Genomic DNA, 20,890 nt, shown 5'->3' with positions numbered 1-20,890 from the left:
ACAGCATGGGGGAGAGGCAGAGAGAGAGGGAGGGAGAGAGAGAATCCCAAGCAGGCTCTACACTGCTAGCGTGGAGCCCGATGTGGTGTTCAAATTCATGAACCGTGAGATCATGACCTCAGCTGAAATCAGGAGTTAGACACTTAATCAACTAAGACACCCAGGTGCCCCTAAAGGCAAATTCTTAATTAAAAATTGTTTAATAAGACCTTGCAGTGTTGCTTCATACTATATAGAATTCTGTTTATTTAACATAACTTTCTAAGTTTTTTATTATTGAATTCTTTGAAATACTTTTTTTTTTTTTTTTTTTTAAAGTACACTCCATGCCCAGTATGGAGCCTAATGCAGGGCTTGAACTCACGACCCTGAGATCAAGACCTGAGCTGAGATCAAGAGCTGGATGCCTAACCGACTGATTCACCCAGGCGCCCCTAAAATAATTCATTTTTAATCCAGTCTTTTTCTTTTATTTCTTGACTACCACTAGGATTTGTGCAGTATTTGACGTGTGGGCCAGTCTATTAATAGTCAATTTGGCAAACCTTGAGCTTTCTACTTCCTACTATGGATAGCATGAGAACTAAGCATGTGGATTTTTATTTTTATTTTGTTTTATAGCTGTAAAAGCAGATTTAATAAGTGGAGAAATAAATAAGCAATAATATGATTTAATAGTAGCATGTATTGACTGCTGTGTAGCAGGCATTGTTTTGAGCCCTTTCCTGTAGAAATTCATTAATAGTAACAGGAACTCCTCAAGTTTCATGAGCTTAACCTACTTGATCCATAATAAATTCAAGAGGCAGGAAGATTAAGTGAATGCGCCCGAAAGCACACAACAGATTTGAGTGATAAAGCTCAGATCCAAGCCCAGGCAGCTGACTCCAGAGCCCGGACTCCTAGGGTCTCTGTCACACTGCCTCTGTGCGTCTGTTAGAGCAGTAGGCTCCTTTCTCCCCCGCCTGGGAGTTACTACAATAGTGTTACCTTCTTATATTTGAGTTTCCATGTGTACCTTCTTTGCAAAGCTTTCTGTGAATTCAGATTGTGCAGACGCCTTTAATCTACAGTATCTTTTTACCTTCATTATTCCTGAAGGTATCCGTGAAGCTCTGGGTCCCCTTTTCAGTAGAAAAACTGCACAATCCGTTATGAAACAGCTTTGAGTAGTTTCCTCTGGAATAGATTGGTTTATCCTTTTGCAGTGAATGATAAGTTGGAGACAAGAGCTCTCTGGAAAAGGTTTTCTTCTTTCTCTTTATTTCTTTTAATTTGCTTTCTATGAGGAATTTCTTCCTTAAAAGATATCTTTTCTCTATAAATTTAGTTCGGATAACTTAATGTCTGTCAAATTGAAATCTCCTGTTTCTTCATAGTTGAAATTGATGAACTAGGTGGGTGGCACTTTTAGTGTCCGAAGTCTGTTAGTGTTTGATGGCATTCATACTAAAGCAAAACCGTTTATAGTGAAGTTTTAATTAAAATACCTGTATTATTTTATCACATTAGGTAAAAACATTTCTCTGTTTTGATGGCTCTTAAGTAGTGAAAACCATGTGTATTTGTTGCTGTTGTTTTCTAGGGAAGTATGGGTAGTATTACCTGCATCGCTTGGAAAGGTGACACATTAGTTCTTGGAGATATGGATGGAAATTTAAATTTTTGGGACTTGAAAGGCAGAGTATCCAGGTATGATTCAAGAATGCAATATTATTTGATTAAAAAAAAAAAGTAGCTTCTTGTTACGTTTCCTTTGGAGGCTTGTGACATGTTAAGTAGGATCATTAAACATGACCCAGTGTCGCTTGCACCCTTGGGTCTCTTGTCACTGAACTTGGGAGGAAGGGCCTTGAGCCAAGCTCTGGGTCATTCATTGGAGACATTTAGTATGCAGGCAGAAGTGCTTGCTGAGACATTATTCGAGTTGTTGTGAAAAGGCAGACCCTTTCCGTCGGATGGGACCCCTGTCCCAGAAAGCAAAGTGGTTCTCGCGTCACCAGACCTTGTCAAAAACAGACCTAGAAAGAGTCATTGGACATAGTTTCTGGTGACGAGATCTTACCCTGCTTCATACTGGCATTTTGTTTTTGTGTGTCCTCAGAGGAATACCTACACACCGCAGCTGGGTGAGGAAGATTCGTTTTGCCCCTGGTAAAGGAAACCAAAAACTAATAGCAATGTACAGCGACGGTGCGGAAGTGTGGGACACGAAAGAGGTGGGCTCAGCCCCGGGAGGGGCCCTCCAACCAAGCTGCTGGCCACAGGAGCTGTATTCTTCTCCCTCCTTCTGATGTAGAAATGAAGCCTGTGTAATGGGTTTAGCAAGCTTCTCAAAACCATTTTGTCACTTTTAATGGTATCACTGTCTTTGGAATCTTTAAAATGCAACCTGCATGTGGAAAGGAGATTGCCAAAGACTGTTCGGTTTTAACTCGCGCTGGTCTTTGCCACAGGCACCGTCTGTGATAAACATCTTCCTTTTCTTTCTGAAAATGACAACCAAATTCACTCTTGTAGGTTCAGATGGTGAGCAGTTTAAGAAGCGGAAGAAACGTGACCTTTCGGATATTGGATGTGGACTGGTGTACTTCAGATAAAGTGATCTTGGCATCAGATGATGGGTGTATCCGAGTCCTGGAGATGTCTATGAAGTCCACGTGTTTCAGAATGGATGAACAAGAGCTAACCGGTATGGAACGCCTTTATTTCGCCCAGGCTGCTCTCTTCCAAAGACAGAGCTGCCTGTGTTTCTTTTCGGTCTTGCTTTCTAACCATCTGAGTTTAAGGAAATATATTAACTTCAAGCTTGAGTGCGCTGGACTCTGTAACTGCAGATGCCAGTCATTCTCCGCCTCTGGTTTGACAAGTGCCCCTTCTTTGACCCTTTGCAGAGTGCTTTGTCAAAAGATCAAAGATGTTTACATAAAAATGATACACTTAGAATTCAGGAGAACTCATCAGAGGAAGTGAATCTAGTGGTAAAGTGCTGCTGGCTTTTTCCTAATGAGCTTGATATCTTTTGCAAGCATATATCACTGGGGGCGCCTGGCTGGCTCAGTAGGTACAACATGTGACTCTTAATCTCACAAGTTGGAGCCCATGTTGGGCAGAGAGAGACGGAGGGAGGGAGGGAGGGAGGGAGGGGGAGAGAGAGAGAGAGAGAAAGAAAAGAAAGAAAGAAAGAAAGAAGAAAGAAAGAAAGAAAGAAAGAAAGAAAGAAAGAAAGAAAGAAAGAAAAGAAAAGAAAGAAAAAGGAAGGAGGGAAGGGAGAAGGAAGGAAGGAAGAAAGGAAGGGAGAAAACAAACCATGTTAGAAAAGAAAGGGGCGAGCGCGTATCATAGAAAAGGTACTTTGGTAAGGACAGACAGTGTTCTGTCATGAATTTTGATACCTATCTTAAGATAGCTTAAATGGCCAGTCAAAATAAAATTAGATGATTGCTCTATCATACCTATTTTTAGCTTGTTTTTATCAGAATGAAGAATATTTTAGTAACTATAACCTCTGTGACTTTGAAAAAAGAATGGGATTGTCGGTTTGAAAGGCAGCTTGTGTCCAATGAAATACAGCGTTCATCCTTGGAATGTGCTTTTGGAGGGAGAAACACCTTCTGATCCTAATTGGAGCGAAGCAGGAAACTTCCTGCATTATGTATTCTCCAGGCATCCCTGCGGTGTGCCCTCCAGGCTGCTGATCTGTAGAGCATTTCCTAAGAGACTTGTTTGGTCACTTGCTGAGTTTCAGCCTAGAACTGGCAGCTCTGGGAACTGTCTGTACCTCTGGAAGGTCGGTCTTTGGCACATTCAGAGACAGTGTTTTGAAACCTGCCCTTGGACCTTGTGTTCCTGCTTGAGGTGCTCCCAGCGTGCTGCGGATGCTGGCCGGGCTCCCTCGAAGTTCTGTTAGGTGTGCTTTGTTTTTGTCGCTTCCCCACCCCTGCCGGTGGATTCGGTACCGCCGCTTCCTTCTGTGTGACTGTGATGGCCACCTGCTGAAGCCAGGGGTTGAGGACTGCATGCCCGCATCTGTCCTTGAGACGTTTGCCAGCTCCGCAGAGGGGCGGCCATCCCCTCCTTCCTTCCGTAACACACCTCAAGTTCTTGCGGAAATCGAGGGAACTTCGAGATGGTTTTCTTTCTAATTGAGTTACTAGTTGTAGGTTAAAGAGGTGCGCCAGTATAATCCAAATGTTTGAAAACTTTTCAGTCACAATTAATTTAAAATTCGAGTCTACCAAAGCCAAGGTAGCTCTTAAAGTGACTACAGAATCAGAGCCCATCATTAAATCATTCCTATCCAATCTCTAGTGATGTACCCTTAGCCAGAAAGGGAAAGTCTTTAAAATAGTAATGGGGAAAGGTCAATATTGACCTCTGTGTTTACCTCCAGATACATGCTGATATGGTCTGGGAAAATTATGTTTAATATATTCTTATTCTGGGGAATTAGAAAGACAGTTTGGGCTCTTAATATGGGATGAAAAATCATTTTAGGTCATATGCAGTGATATACTTAATAAATTTTCTTTAATTCTCCTTAATAACAAGTAGAGAATATCCTACTGGTTCAGGTTTGTCGGTTTTCTTAGAACAGCTTAGAAAGTCCTCTCCCCCTGTCCCCCCGTTTGCATTTGTCTCAGCCCTCCCCACCTCAATAAGCGAGAAGGTCTGACAAACATAGAAGATGAGGGGCCCTGTTTTTGAGTTGGAGAACCTTTGCTGCCTTATTTATCAGGGTCATAAAATGGCATTAAAAAAAAATCGTAAGACATTTTTTTAGCGGCGTCAAGAAGGAATCCAAGAGTGTGGGACTTGTTTAATGACATTCCAGTTGGATGCAGTTTCCGCACACCCTGAAAGGCGTCGGCGTGGTGTTAGAGACCGCAGTCCGGTTCCTCCCGGCTGCTCGGGCCACTGCTGGACGACACGCTTTTCTGCGAGGGAGCACACATAGAAGGAGGCTTTCTGCAGTCAGATTTATGCCCAAACCCTGCCTCTTCGTCTGCCTCTGCTTTCCAGTCATTTCCAGTGGTTTTCTTTTGGGGTATTTGGAAATGTGTCACGACTTGCGGGGGCAGGGGGGAGGTCTGGGGTTACCGAACAGCATGCAGTGCATGGAACAGTCTGGACGATGAAGAATGGTCCCGCCCAAAATGTCAGTAGTGTTTCTTGTGTCCCTTCTTCCCCCCCTCATTGCGTCATAGTGAAAAAGTCACCAGGGCAGGGTCCTCTCCTTCCCAGACCGCCTGCGTGCCTTGCCATTTGCCACCTCCGCTTGGCGGGGGAACGATCTTTCTCCTGCTTTTCTTCTCAGCTCTTCAGTGTTTTCTGCACCGCTGTCACACAGGCAGCCAAGAGTCTGGGCGTGCTTCTGTTTGACACCCCGATAGCTGTAGCCCAGACCAAGCAGAACGTGTGAGGGAGAGTATCTGTGCGGCGAGCCGCCTTTTCATTCTACGCTGTCATTTCTAGACGTGAACGAGCTCTTGTAGCTGACTTTCTCCAGCTGCGAGATGGTCACCTGTTGTGTTCTCATGGCTGATCTTTGCCCTTGAGAAGAAAGGTAGGAGGGAATGGAGTTCACTTGCAATTTGTTCACCCCCATTGGGATGCCATCAGCAATGTTTCGTTTCGGAGAAATGACACATTTGTTTTTAAAAATCAGACATTTCCCTCTGTTTGCCCTGGCTTGGTAAAGGTTGTCTTGCTCGCGTTACATAAAAACTGTGGAGTGCTGCTTTTTAAGAATATTCTCTTGTGTCGTTTCATTGTCCATTGATTAAGAAACTACCACTTAACCTGGAAACTTCGTCTGTTTCCAAGCTTAATTTGTACCGTTAAGTCTTTGTGTCCTCACATGGACTATTTCCAAACATTTTGTAACCTAATGCCAGCAGCCACTACCGTCTGAAAGTGACAGGGGCCGACTTGAGAGCTGGAGGATTACGTGGATGTCTAGTAAGGATGAGTAGAGAGAGAGTGTGCTAATAAGTAAACCCACGCTCGTCTCTTCCGGTGCTGGTTTTAATGGTTCTATAGGTATGTAGGTGAGTCTCACTCTTACCAGGTACATTCCTCCCTTAATAACCTGGGTGTACAAGATAAATTTTACCGAATGGAAAAATTTTAAAAACTTCATAGCAACAGAAACCATCAGCAAAGCAAAATACAAATGATAACCTGGGAGAAGGTATTTCTAGAAGTTATTTCCAAGTCCTTAATAGACTATCCACAGAGAAGAAAAAATATATATACCAATGGCCCTTAAATATATGAAAATATGCTCAACTTTATTCCTAATAAGAAACATACAAATTAAAATTACACTAAGAATCTGCTTCTCAACTGTCAGATCAATAAAAATTGAGAGCTTGAAAACATGCTCCTGCAGATCTGAGGAAGCCAGGAACTCGTGCAGTACTCACGGAGCACTCCCTGGAGGAGGGGATTGGGCAGTAGTTCACAAAAGTGCACGTATATTTACCTTTTTACTCAGCAGTTCCACTACTAACAATTTACCTGGACGTGTCCATCCATACCTGTGACCATAGGAAAATTCTGGAGAGAATAAATTTGGGAATATGTGCACAGTGGGATAGTCTAGCAGTAAACTAGAATGAGGGCTGTCTCTGTGAACAGATGTGGAGTGATAGGGGATGGGTAGGTGAACAGTGCCAGGGTAAAGGTGTGTGCGGTCTGCTTCTGCACTTGCTTATTTTACAGAAACAACAGCAATGCAGAATAATCCAAGATCTAAAGAACATGATTAGTAAAAGGAGTAATAGGAGGTAGATGGAAAGATGGAGAGAATCAGGATGGGTGAGACTTCAGTGAATATACTAATATTATATAGTTTCAAGTTCGGAATCACGTAAATGTTGTGCGTAGTCAGAAAATACAAGTGACTGTTGAGCAGCATGGGGCTTAGGGCTGTCGGCCCCTCATGCAGTTGAAAATCCAAGTATAATTTTTCACTCCCCAGAAACTTTCCTGATAGCCTGCTGTTGCCAGAATCCTTACCAATGACCTAAACAGTCGATTAACACATACTTTGTATGTTATATGTATTATATGTGTATTCTTATAATAAAGTAAGCTAGAGAAAGGAAAATGTTATTAAGAAAATCATAGGAGATTTTCATGAAATCATAATTTTGTCAACTCATGAGAGAAAATACATTTGCAGTATGGTGCTGTATTTATTGAAAAAAATTCACCTGTAAGTGGACCCGTGTGGTTCAAACCCATGCTGTTCAAAGGTCAACCATAAAATGAAAACAAGGGTGAAAGAAAAAGCAAACTCTAGAATTGAACACAAACCATTCAACCAAACCATATGACAAATTGGTAAGAATAGTTCAAATAACTGAAAGCCAGAACTCTCCCAGTGCACCTTAGTGGTTCATACTGGGGACAAAGAGCCGCAAAGGAATTTGCCCTGGGTGGTGGCACCAGTCCACTCGTTGACAGTGGCACTAGTCATTCTGAAACTGTTTTGTGCATATTATCAGCTGGAACAGGCCAGTAAATGCAATTTAGGGGAACCAGGGTTCCTATTGAGGGAAAAGGGAGATACAGACACGGAATGGGGGGTGCGGAGGAAGAACCCTCCAGGAGTGGATCTGCATCGAAGATACCAGTATAAATTTGTGACTTTTTTCTTTTTTTAATGTGATTTCCTTAACTTTAATGTTATTTCCTTATTTCCTCATATCCTGGTTCTGTATACTGATCTCACACCTAGAAGCAATGACATTTAGATGTCAGTGAGCGCGTTCCTGGCACCCAGATTTGGTTTATAAATTCCATTTCCCAACTAAAAAGAACCAGGGCTCCTTGGACAGTTTATTCCAGGACAGAGGCAAGAAAGCTACAAGATGAGTCTGGGACATTGTGTGTTGCCAGAAACTAAGGAAGGAATTGAAAGACTAATGAGAACCTGTCATAAAGATATAAAAACTAGCATTTAGGGGCTTCCACTACCAAATCTGGGGCTGTCTGAACATTGCAAAGAATAACAGCTGTATTGGTTTTTTTTTTAATCCGTTATTTCCTAGTAATATTCAAAGAGAAAGAGGAACGGGTGTGGGCAAGAAGAGAAAGCTTCTATTTGTAGAAGAATGCTGGTTGATAAATGTAAACAGAATGATGGAACTAGAAAATCACCAATTCCCCTTCCTAATGTATAGTTGGTTCAAGCCAGGGTCATCAGTGGGTGTCAGACCACTGGGTGGAAGGGAATGGGAAATTCGGTCTCACAGTATCTCCCCATGCTGCACCCCACCCGCCATGTTACCTACTAATTGTAAAGAGGAAACCGTGCCTTGACTACGACAGAGCCCATGAGTTCCCCTTAACTAGATGATCAGATTCATCGTTAACAGGAGGCCAGCCAACATGCTCCCTCCAATGGAATGTGGTGGGAAGTATACAACATCCCTTGTATCCCATTCTTGCCGAAAATGTTTGACCAGAGTTTGAGGCTCAGAAAACACACAAATCACAATGGAGGCCAGTTCCTAAGACAATGAATGGGCCAGGACTTTTCCAAAATGAAAACATTGTGTAAGACCAAAAACAAAAAGATGAGAAGACTGTTCTAGATTAGGGGAGACTCAGGAGACATGAGAAGCCAGTGCAGGCAGGAGCCTTGGATGGATGGTGGGCTTCCGACATGGAATATACCTGTCAGGATAAGGAAGTCACAGAGGTCGTCTGAATATGGACTGCAGTTTAAGTGATTTTAATGAGTCAATATTAAAACTCTTGGGTTTGAAAAAAAGTAGTATTACAAATATTTCTGACCAGAGGCTCCTGGGTGGCTCAGTTGGTTAAGTGTCCGACTCTTGACTTCGGCTCAGGTCGTGATCTCACAGTTGTGAATCTGAGCCCCGCGTGGGGCTCTACGCAAACAGCATGGAGCCTGCTTGGGATTCTGTCTCCCTCTCCCGCTGCCCCTCTCCCGTTTGCTCTTTATCTCTCTCTCAAAATAAATAAAAATAAACTTAAAAAAATTTTTATAAAGAAATATTTCTGACCATGTTCTGACTTTGAAAAGTCCACACAAGATATTTTATCTTTGATTTAATTCTTAGCTAACAACATAGAATGAAGTTTTCTAAAGCAGTACTAGTAGAAATGTAATGTGAGCCACATATGTTAAAGTACCCACTTTAACGAAAGTAAAAAGAAACAGATAAAATTAATTTTAATAAAAATTTTATTTAACCTAGCATATCCAAAGTTTTTTCAGCATATAGTCAGTATTAAAAATTACTGATGAGGCGTGCCTGGGTGGCTTGGTCGGTTAAGCGTCCGACTTCGGCTCAGGTCATGATCTCGCGGTCCGTGAGTTCTAGCCCCGCATCGGGCTCTGTGCTGACCGCTCAGAGCCTGGAGCCTGTTTCAGATTCTGTGTCTCCCTCTCTCTCTGCCCCTCCCCTGTTCATGCTCTGTCTCTGTCTCAAAAATAAATAAATGTTAAAAAAAAAAAATTAAAAAAAAATTACTGATGAGATACTTCACATTTTTGAGTGCTCAGTTTTCAAAATCCAGTATGTATTTTACATTAGAACTTATCTTAATTCAGAGGACAAATTGTCAGCAGAAATACTTAAGCTGTTTTTAGATTCTATAAAATTTACAACTGAAAAAGTGGCCACGAAGCTATTCATCTTCTTCCTAATAGATTTAAAAGTTATCCGATGACCGAATCAAGTATTAGTTTTTAAATTTAAGTTAGTTGAAATTAATTAAGGTTAATTCATTAAAGTTGAAATGAAGTCCCGAAGAACTGTATTCGCTCGAGTGTCCGACCCAGCAGGCTGTGTAAGTTAGCTGCCGCACAGCTGCGTAGACACCGGGCCCTGGGGCTTCTGCTTCTTTAGGCTAGAACGTGCTGAACAACAGGCAAATCTCTGTTGTGTCCTAAGTAAGCCAGCTGTTGCCCGTAGGGGATGCTAGGGCCCGTGGTCTAGGAAGATGATCCTTCTGTTCAAGGGCTGCTCTTACAAGTGAGACCTGAAAATGCCTTTGATCAGAGGTGGCTTTTAGTGACAGGCTCAAGGTTGATGGGCCATGTTGTCTAATAGTCTCAGAAGAGCAAAGATGGCAAATGGTATCAGATGACACAGGTAAGTGCTGTTTTTAGTATTTCAAAATAATGAGGTTTCTTAATGTCGGTTGAGTTTTGTTACATTGAATCTTTTATTCACTTAAGATCAGTGTTTTCATACCATACAAGGACAGTTACATTTTAAAAAGGGGAAAAAGAGATATTAATCATTTGAATGAAGAGAATCTCCCCACTCCTAGCCTGCTTGTCTTTAAGCAGTGATTACACTGAGTACCCTCTCTCAGCTGCCACCACATTTCTACTTTGTTCTCTGTTGACTTCTCTGTAAACTGCTGCTGTAGCTGAAGCTTCGTAGCAGAACTACAAAATTTTATTGAAAGAAATTTTATTATTTTATTTATTATTATTTATTTTTAATTTTAATTTTTTTTTTTTTTTTTTTTTTTTGTCTAGAGCCTGTGTGGTGCCCCTATCTCCTTATTCCAAGGGCCTCTCTTGCCTTGAAAGCTTTCTTATTACACCAGCCGTGGAATGGACAGTATTCTCTGGACATTTCTCATGTGTAAGTTTTTACCACTTGCTGTTTTCCTTTCTTAATTTCCTTGGGGTTGAAGGGCACCCTGAAAATCAGTACAGTGGGAGCCTGTAAAGACCAGCTGAGGCAGACACATCGGAACAATCCCTGATGTGCCTCTCGTCCTCACCCTCCGGGAACCGGGGGGGGGGGGGTGCTGGGTACACGAGCAGCTCTCTGGTTGTGGTCCAAATGTGGAGTGTGGGATGTATGATGAGTGTGAAGATGGCCAATTAGTACAAGAGGAATTTGAAGCCAGGCTTCAAATCCACTTTAAAAGCAGCAAGAGGGGCGCCTGGGTGGCGCAGTCGGTTAAGCGTCCGACTTCAGCCAGGTCACAATCTCTCGGTCCGTGAGTTCGAGCCCCGCGTCAGGCTCTGGGCTGATGGCTCGGAGCCTGGAGCCTGTTTCCGATTCTGTGTCTCCCTCTCTCTCTGACCCTCTCCCGTTCATGCTCTGTCTCTCTCTGTCCCAAAAATAAAAATAAAAAACGTGGAAAGAAAAAAAAAATAATAAAAAAAAAAAAATAAAAGCAGCAAGAATGGGCTTACTGCAGAGGTGTTGTATGTTTTATGAATGTCCCCGCCTGCCTCACTCCAGAAACATACGGTAACTAGTAATATGGTTATTAGTTAAATCTGCGAGTGTTATTGGACTTCTGCCATGTCGAGTGCACAGGTAGGCAGGGGTTAGGGGAATAAAAAAAAAAAAAAAATAATGTGATGGGTATCTATTCTCCAAGAAGTATCTCCTTGGAGAAATGAATGTCCATTTTGCAGAGCAGAAAGAACAAATTCCTTTAGTCATTGCTAGGTTCCTTATTAACATGAATCTAAAATGATTGTTTTTAGAGCCAACTGATAAATTTTCTGGTTTCTTGAAAGCCAATGAGACTTTCTTTACTCATTTTTGTTTGTTTGTTCTGTTTTAACTAAAACTAAAAGCAGTCATGAAAGGTGGCTGATAGGTTCTTGAGTAGTTGCTGTTTGGTCTGAAACCAGCTTTTTAAACCAGCTACTGCAAAGGGTATTTATTGGCACAACTTTTTTTCTGGTGAAGAAATACATGGTTGTATTACATGTGTAACAGCATGAGCTGACTCACAATCTTTTCTGTACAGTGATTATCCAGAAAATGAAGAAATAAAGAATCTCCTTCAAGAACAGCTGAATTCATTGTCAAAGTAAGCACTCCGGCTACGTTTTATGAAAAGATAAAACTAGGAGAAGGAAAATATTATAATTTAGGCTTTTTGAAGTTAAAGTAAGTTGTGTTTAGAAAATAGTAGCCCCAAGGTGAGACCGTTCTGTTCACAGAGGTTTATCTCCCTTGAGGATCTTTGTTTTGCAGAAACATAGTTAGTCAATAGTTACAGGGACAACATCTACCTTCGCCAAGTCTATAAGCATCAGGTTGCTGTGGTCTCAGGTCAGGGCAGGGTGGAGGCTACGGCTTGAGCACCTCTGTGGCTCCACCCACCTCCACCTGCAGTGCCCTGCGAAGCCTCGTGCTAGAGGCCATGCACAGGGTGGTTCTTGTGCAGCAGCTGCCTTTTCTAAAATAAGTTCTCTGTGTCCAGTGCTGCGCGTGTACAACTCTGAGAAACTAATGTGCTCCCTGGAGGGAGGGCATTTAGAAGTACCCTCTAATTGGCATTGGGAATAACATTGCAAAGGAAGTGGAAAAGTATGGGTCCGCCAAGGAGTTCTTGGTAAAAGATGATACATTTTTGCAATCTTAGAATCTATCACATGTAATAAATTTACCATGTTTTATTGACGCCAGATTCAAAGTAATTACTGTTTTCTGCATCCAAAAGTTAACATTTGTGTTTCAGTGGAAAAGAAAAGATTTAAAGAACCTCTTTTCCTCCCCTGATTTATGAATATTCTATATATGGCTATTTTAGAAAAACCAACTTACAAAAACCTGGCTTTTTTTCCTTATGTATTTTTTGGGAACAGTTTCTGAATGTATCTTTCCTAAAGTGTATACTGTTTCTGATGATTAGCAAACCATTTTATCAACAGTGACCTCGTTCCTATTGTTAGACATCTGTTCTTGTTTTCAAAACCATGAGGTGACCTGTTGCCAGGGTGTAAGCCAGAGTCAGAGATCACGCCCTTGTGGTTGACAGCTTCTAGTTCTCTAAGCCCAGACACACTCTGTGCCTTCTAAAGCATCTGTAACTTCAGTGTCCTGGCAAAGCAACTTCCTTCTAGGCATACTACCTAGTTCAAAAAGAACAAAAAATTTAAGGAATAACAAAACTTTAAATAGATTAACAGTACTGAGTGTATTTCCCCTTTCAAGAGTATAGTGATTTATCTCCTTTATTGTTTGATTCAAAAATTTTACCTTGCCTTTGTCTGGATTTTTGTTTGCAGTGACATAAAGAAACTCTTGCTCGATCCGGAATTCACTCTATTGCAGAGATGCCTGCTTGTTTCAAGGTAACACTGAAATGCTCTGTGTAAGAGACAAGAGTATTTCAGATTAACTCATTTCTCTTATTAAGGGTTTTTATTTCAGACCAAACCTTTTCAGACTATAAAACGGCATATCAGTTCATCCTTTAGATTTGATTTACAATTAACTTTGAAACAAGTAATACAAATAGGAAAAACAATTACATTTTTAACATGAGATCTAGGCCTTCTCTACTGAAAAGATTGCCTCCTATGGACAGCTTTTTAAAATACATGTTTTAGGGGCGCCTGGGTGGCTCACTCGGTTAAGCGTCCGGCTTTGGCTCAGGTCATGATCTTGTGGTTCACGAGTTCGAGCCCCGTGTCCGGCTCTGTGCTGACAGCTCAGAGCCTGGAGCCTGCTTTCAGATTCTGTGTCTCCCTCTCTCTCTGCCCCTCCCCTGCTCGCGTGCTGTCTCTCTTTCTCAAAAATAAATAAAAAACATGAAAAAATTTTTAAAAAATACATGTTTTAAAGTATCAGGCACAAAGGGTATGTCCTCAAATACGCTGATAAATTGTATTTAGAAGCAGTAACCTGTAACTTCCTTACTGTACCAGAGTTGTCACTTGCACAAAAATACCCCTCCGTCCATTCCCCAGAGAATAAATTGCAACTATTTCCATACCTTATTTAGCCAGTTTTCCCAGAGGAATTTCTTTAATTTCTTTAATGTGAAGCTCTGGTCCAGATTAAAACGTGTGCTAATGGCAAACTGGGTGAACCATTGCCCAGGCTTCGGAACCATGGCGCCGATCTTCCCGCGGCACAGCGGGAGGTTGGGGCACAGAGGGGCCGTGTGCGCAGGCACCTGCGTTGTGGGAGGCCCAGTGACGGGGCTGGACACGGCGCCGCTCCCTCTTTCTCCCCGGCCCAGGCCGGTGTCCTAGATGGTTTTCCACGTGACGGCGCCAGGCTCCTGGCTCCTCAGGCTACTGGGGGAGCCCCTGGCCACACCCACGTCTGCCGTGTGGGCTCAGCGCGGCTTCGGTGTCCCCCTTCTCAGGCTGTACGGCGACGAGTCGGAGCTGCACTTCTGGACCGTCGCCGCACACTACCTGCACAGTTCGTCCCCGCGCAGCCCAGCCGTTGGAGAGGCCTCGCCTCGGGACAAAGTGAACAACCCGCTGGATATATGTTATGACATACTCTGTGAAAATGCCTATTTCCAGGTATTCTGTTTCATGTGTTAAACTCTGTGACGCTCTCATCTTGATCGCTTATGTCTTTGCGAGTATCTTGAACTCGAGAAACATGCCAGCTAAGTTGAAATCGTGTAACAGAAATGCGTCCATTGGCACCCCTGCCTAAAAAAGGCCTGACTCCAGCCTGGAAAAGCTCATAAATGCTTACTGAGTCTTTAAATACACATTAGAATTTTATTATTAAGCCTTTGTTTTCTTAAAATTGTTCACTTAGAAGACTCTTTTTAATTTCTCTCATTTTATTTTCTATAAATAACAAATATTTCTTTCGCTTGACTTGAATTTGCCGTGTTGTGTATAAAAAGGTGGTTTCATGATGTTTTCACTGCAGTAGAGTACTTTGGTACTCAGTACTTCAGTACTCAGTACTTCAGAGGGCTTTCACCCAGCTCCACCCGACGCCCGGTTTCTGTAAATGGGCAAACTTGCACACAAATGAGAATTCATGTCAACAATTTTCCTAATCAAATTCTTATTAAATGGTTGGATTTCTATGAAGTTGATTATCTAATAACGTCAGAAGTCAAAATAGGGTTTATAAAATGATTTTTTTAAGTATGGTAAAATTTAATTCAAGTCTTATAATCCAGGCTCAATTTTCTTTCTTTTTTTTTTCTACTCTAGAAATTTCAGCTGGAAAGGGTTAATCTCCAGGAAGTAAAGCGGTCAACTTATGATCATACAAGGAAATGTACAGACCAGCTACTTCTCTTGGGTCAGGTACGTCAACTTTTATAACTTGTTCGTGTTTCAAGGAGCTGCTCTTTGATTAGTATTTCAGAGTATTACGTTAGATCACACGCACACATACAAATGGGTAGATAGATCAGAGTATTTCTCTGAAAGTATACATGTAAATTTAGGCTGTCTTTCAAAATAAGACCAACAAAACCTGTGAGAAAGCAAAAATCTGTAGTTGACCAGCTTGGAATGTTGACTTCTATAAATGTCCGATGAGACCTAACTGTTTGGGTGTGGTCTGGTTTTGTGTCTCAGAATTGACAGATGCAAAGCTAAAGTAAGCAGTTTCTTGAGCGTTTGCATAAGCCAGACTGTGGTTTTGCCTTTATTTCAAAGAAGCAGTGGGAGACTTTGTTGTTTTTGTGCATAAACACAGCATTGACCAGCCAGTTTTGAAAATAAAAGTCTTCTTTAAGCTGTAAACTTTAGTGTTCCAGATTATAAATTCGGTAAGATGATGTTGGAAGAAAACAGTCTCATAGTTACAATAATGGTTTCTCTCATTAGACAGACAGAGCTGTGCAGTTGCTATTGGAGACAAGTGCGGATAACCAGCACTATTACTGTGACTCACTGAAAGCCTGTTTGGTCACAACTGTCACCTCGTCAGGCCCCTCCCAGAGCACCATTAAGCTGGTGGCGACCAACATGATTGCCAACGGCAAGTTGGCAGGTAAGGCACACCGTGGGGGTGTGGTGGTCAGTTCCCGAAAATCCAGCCTGTTCCCAGCAGAGCATTGGATTCTGAAGGCAGTTCTTGCTTTTTGATATAAGCTGGAGAAAAATAGGCAGTGATCGCTAGCTCTTTATACGATGACCGTGTCTCATAATCATCTGAACCAGAACACGTCTTAGGTGGGAAAGGGGCACCACTAACACTTCCCGGGACAGCGGTCCGGCCGCCACAGGGGAGGTGAGGGCGGGAGCCCCGCACTCTCCCCGTTTGCTTCCTGCACTGTGTTGGCACTGGCCGCCCCCCCATCCTCGCGTGGTAACGTTGTAAAACTCTCCGTTAGCATTTTGCGTTGAAATGTGAGTGAAGAATGTCTGCAGTGGGTATAAAATGCGTGAGACCAGATGAGGTCCAGTGGTGGCTTGTCGGGGACGGGCCGCCGGCTCACCGGGGCGGCTGCCGTTCTGTCTTCCAGAGGGCGTGCAGCTGCTCTGCCTGATCGACAAGGCCGCGGACGCCTGCCGCTACCTGCAGACATATGGCGAGTGGAACCGGGCCGCCTGGCTTGCAAAAGTAGGTCAACCCAGGAGGTGCATTGAGCGTTTGGGATAGAAAGTTCGGCCTTGTCATTTAGAAGCGGTTTTTGGCTGCAGAGCTGCTGTGCGAATGTTTTCTTGCAACTCCCGTGCTCCTATTTAGGAGTATGAATTCCGTGGCTTCTTAATGAAAGATGTATCGCTGTGGTAGCAGTTAAGCGAAAGCAGCTGGCCCCTTTCCCCGCCGGGGTGCGAGCCCAGCCCCCAGCCCCAGGACCTTGCCGGGCCCTCCGCTCCTCAGGCTGGGCTTCCCACCGCTGTCGATGGCGAGCGGCAGCGTCAGGGCGGCGTGCTGGCAGAGCCGGGCCTCGAGTTTGCTTCCTAGGAACAGATCCCCTTTTGATCACGTGACAGTTTTCTCTACGTAGCGCAGGATGTCTTTGTTTTTCACGTGGGCCTCTTTCTCAGGTGCGTTTAAATTCCGAAGAGTGTGCCGATGTTTTAAAGAGGTGGGTGGACCACCTTTGCTCTCCACAAGTCAACCAGAAGTCAAAGGCCCTCCTGGTCCTCCTCTCCCTGGGCTGCTTCTACAGCGTGGCCGAGACCCTTCACAGGTACACCCAGAGTGCTTTGTGGCAAGTCGGGGTGACTGATTGCTTCGTGCTCTTTTGAGGCTCTGCGGTGTGGGTGGAGCACTCGCCGTGCGGGGTGAAAGGAGAAGCTTACGGGTTAGGTTTATGAACCCCTGCAGGAATGGAACAGTCCATGCTTACCCGTCTTCACTGGGCCTGGGAGCTCTGGGCTCCCGCCAGTATAGTAGCCAGACCTAACAGGTACCATGTATTTAAAAACAATACAAAAGGGGCGCCTGGGTGGCTCAGTCCATTAAGCGTCCAACTCCTGATTTCAGCTCAGGTCATGATCTCACGATTCGTGGGTTCGAGTCCCAAGTCGGGCTTTGTGCTGACAGAGCGGAGCCTGCTTGGGATTCAGTCTCTCCTTTCTCTCTGCCGCCACCCACTCATGCATGCGCTTTCTCTCTCAAAATAAATACATAAACCGAAAAAAAAAGTAAAACAATATAAAAGAAGTCTTCAGGGGCACCTGGGTGGCGCAGTCGGTTAGGCGTCCGACTTCAGCCAGGTCACGATCTCGCGGTCCACGAGTTCGAGCCCCGCGTCGGGCTCTGGGCTGATGGCTCAGAGCCTGGAGCCTGTTTCCGATTCTGTGTCTCCCTCTCTCTCTGCCCCTCCCCCGTTCATGCTCTGTCTCTCTCTGTCCCAAAAATGAATAAACGTTGAAAAAAACTTTAAAAAAAAAAAAAAAAAAAAAAAAAAAAAAAAAAGAAGTCTTCAGAGAATTCAGCTTTGAATAGTGTAACTAAAATGAAGGCCAGAGAGCAGCAGGAAGGGTGTCAGCGTTGTGGGTGGGAGATGTCCCAAAATAATATCCGAAAATAATATGTATCCCTTCCAGGACATTTAAAATTAAGGGAGGCTGAGGCAAATATGGCCAAAAATTCCTTGTTAAATCTGGTCAGTGGATACGTGGATGCTTGTCTTATCTCTGTAGATTCGTGTGTATTTCAACTATTTCACAGTTTTTGTAAATGTTAATTAAAAAGAGCCTGGGGATGGGGACACGAGTATTGTCCCCTGCTTTCCTCTATGAGCCAGAGATTGGAAGGTGCTAGTATAACCTACTGGCACTTAGGTTTCCAGGGAGAACGGGCACAACAAGTCTTTGTACGGAAATACACCCTTGGGTGGGTCTGCCCCCAACTGCCGTAAATCCCAAAGCTTGAACTCACTTTGTTCTCTTGAGCAGCATGAGATACTTCGATAGAGCTGCGCTGTTTGTGGAAGCCTGTCTCAAGTATGGTGTGATCCAAGTCACCGAGGACACGGATATCCTTCACTGCGTGGATTATGCTGAGGGGAGGCACGTGGCTGAGTGGGCTTCTCGAAGGTCCGTACTCAGATCCACCGAAGTCAGGAAGGAGGAAGGATGGGAGGGAAGGGTCAGGAAGAAGGTGGCTGCGTCGCTGGCATCAGCTGTCAGATGGATGGGGAGGCAGGAAGGACTGGAAAGGGACGGGACTCCACATTCTGTGAAGGCTTGTTTGAACTTAAAGGAAATACTTGAGGACAGGTCCAGGAGCCGTGGTGCTACTTTAAAGTAGTGCTGTTGAAAAGAGTGCACTCCGTGGAATAAAACGTGTATATTTACCTGGGAATATATATTCTGGAATAGGTAAAAAAAAGATATTGTTACCCAAAGCAACATTCTAATGGGAAACCATGATGGCACTTCAGAGATGTGCGTCATGCAGGCAAGTCACGGTGGCCCACGTATTAGCAGGAACTTTTACTACTGACCTCACATGAGTCACTTGTTTTTCTTTGAAAAGATTGGGCTTGAGCTCGTGTTGGCTGAGCCCTGCTTGCTCTCATCACACCTCCTCTTGAGTTACTACATCGTGGCCTCATTTCTGCCAGATACTTGGTCTTCTGTGTATATATACGTATATGTTTTTTTTTACAGACAATGAAACTGAACTTGAACTTATTCACTATCCTATCTCCAGGCATTGGTGAACTTGGCTCTAGTTGGAAGGGGCCATTTGGAATGTCAGAGCGCAATGAAACAGGGCTGTCTGAACGCCCCCCCCTCCTCCCGCCCACCCCCCGCCCCAGGTAGCCAGAGCTCCTGCCTCAGGGCGGGCTTTATCATCAGAACCTCTCTCCTAAGCTGGATCTGCCCCCAAACCACCCACCTCTGGGCCTTTCAGATGCCACAGGGTGTACACTTACATCTTACCTTTCTTTTTCTAGTCTTTGGCTGCGTTAGGCTTTGAGGGAGTCTAGGAGGATTTAGTTGGATCTTCCTTAGAAGGAATAGCTTTGTACTCAGACTTCGCCTCCCCCAGGCAGGTGTCTGCACTTGCGCCCTCCTGAGGGCACCCTCGTCCCTTCTGAGCAGCCCCCCACGGAGCTGGTCTTTCTTTCCTGCCCATGGGAGCTTGGTGGAATATAATCACAGCCTTTTCTGCCCTTCTTTTCCTTAACTGTGGTTTACAGAAACTCATCTCTGCTATATATGCAGATTATGCCCGAAGTTTGAAGAACCTCGGTTTCAAACAGGGAGCGGTTCTTTTTGCTTCAAAAGCTGGAGCAGCTGGTAGTGATTTACTGAAGGAGCTGGAATCCCCCAAGCTAGAACGGACTGAAGAGTGACAAGTCCATCTGTGCTGGGGAACCTGACCTCGTAAGCAGGGCGGGGCAGGAGGTTGGTCTGGCCGTGCTCACGGTCACGATCCAGACTGCGGAGGACCCCGTCCCTGCCAGGGTCCCCGGGAGCTGCTCACGTGCACAGCAGCAAATGAGCATGTGTGTTGTTAGGGGCCACTTCCACGTCCCGTGTTGATCTCAGAAAAAGATGCGAACGCTTCAGATTTTGAAAGGGTATATAACATTTTATACTTTTGGAGACAGCCTTAAGAGTCCCTGGAAATACTTTTAATTTTTTTAAACTTAAAATTCAAGTGACTGAATTGCTTTTCTCATTGACTAAATGTAAAGATGTTTGGAAAATCTAATAGTGAGAGAAGTTTGTGAGACTTAATTCTCAAATATGTGCTGTGCCTGTGTTTATACACAGTCATTCAAGGGACAGAGCGGAAATATTTGAACAGTAAAGATGACTTTACCAAAGCATTCCTTGTTTCTTACCTTGAGAACATAGAACGGTTGATTCTCTGCTTTAGGCAGTTGCTAAATTTTGTAATTTTAGGCTAATAGGCTCACAGGGAAATTTTAAGCTTTATGTTTTATTCTAGGATGTGGAATCTTGGGTATTTTGAATTTTAACTCCTTCTCTGATGCATGACACTAACCTCCTTTTTGAAGTATCTGTGCTCGAATTTTCTGTCTTTGTGTTTGTCCAATAACTGACATACGTGAGATGTGACAATTATAAATTATTGCTGTCTGTGACTTACAGAAATGATAAATAAAAAAGAGATTGCAGCCAGGCGTTTGTGTTCCCCGAGCTGCGGTGCACGAGGCCAGGGGCTGTGCTGGGTTCTCGGGCGTCAGTCCAGGTGCTTACCCTGCAGAGTCCAGGCTGCGGGCCGAGTCCAGAGAAACTGGAGTAGGAAATCTGGGAGTGTGGTGCAGGGTTGGACCAAGCCCTTGCCCCCTGGGCAGATCTGCTCTGATTTCCGGAGGGAGCAGGGCTCGGCGTGCAGCTCTCGGTGAGGTGAGGAGAGGGGGTGGCATTCCTGTTATCCCTCCTGGATGTCCGCATATGGTTTTTAGATAGAATCATGGCCTCTGCCCTTAGAGGTCAATCTGAGCCCCTCTGACAAGGAACTGGGATCCATGGGGAGGACGGGCCTGTCAAAAGGAATGCTTGTTCCGAGACTGGCAGTTTGGCTGAAGGTTCTAGAGGAAATACAGGATCCATCCATTTGTCCTGTAGGCAGGTTACATCTGAATACCTGAAGGCCGTGGGCAAACACCACTCTCTGTATATTATTAGTTAAATGATTGCCCCCATATATTGTGTTTATTCGGCCATCAGCTAGCTAAAGGGAAAAAGAATGCTGGCCTT

At 43.9% G+C, this 20,890-nt stretch overlaps 1 protein-coding gene across 2 annotated transcripts in view; it reads left to right on the top strand.

Annotated features, from left to right (window-relative positions):
- Positions 1-20,310, top strand: part of WDR11 (WD repeat domain 11) — a 69,668-nt gene extending 49,358 nt beyond the window's left edge. The window contains exons 17-29 of one of the 2 annotated variants that reach the window (XM_030334538.2): positions 1,586-1,692; positions 2,105-2,219; positions 2,521-2,692; positions 10,532-10,640; positions 11,773-11,835; positions 13,040-13,105; positions 14,128-14,293; positions 14,951-15,046; positions 15,575-15,740; positions 16,216-16,313; positions 16,745-16,890; positions 18,104-18,183; positions 19,355-20,310. In XM_030334538.2, the coding sequence (XP_030190398.1) occupies positions 1,586-1,692; positions 2,105-2,219; positions 2,521-2,692; positions 10,532-10,640; positions 11,773-11,835; positions 13,040-13,105; positions 14,128-14,293; positions 14,951-15,046; positions 15,575-15,740; positions 16,216-16,313; positions 16,745-16,890; positions 18,104-18,183; positions 19,355-19,512 (1,542 nt within the window). In that variant the 3' untranslated portion in view covers positions 19,513-20,310. Of the gene's footprint in view, positions 1-1,585; positions 1,693-2,104; positions 2,220-2,520; positions 2,693-10,531; positions 10,641-11,772; positions 11,836-13,039; positions 13,106-14,127; positions 14,294-14,950; positions 15,047-15,574; positions 15,741-16,215; positions 16,314-16,744; positions 16,891-18,103; positions 18,184-19,354 lie in introns of those variants that run through there. The other variant, XM_030334539.1, reaches the window with a different exon arrangement.
- Positions 20,311-20,890: the final 580 nt, after the last annotated feature.

The sequence above is a fragment of the Lynx canadensis genome, chromosome D2 (genome assembly GCF_007474595.2).
Source record: "Lynx canadensis isolate LIC74 chromosome D2, mLynCan4.pri.v2, whole genome shotgun sequence".
Lineage (NCBI taxonomy): Eukaryota > Metazoa > Chordata > Mammalia > Carnivora > Felidae > Lynx > Lynx canadensis.
Note: the sequence above shows the minus strand (reverse complement) of the source record. Positions and strands in the feature narration are given on the sequence as shown.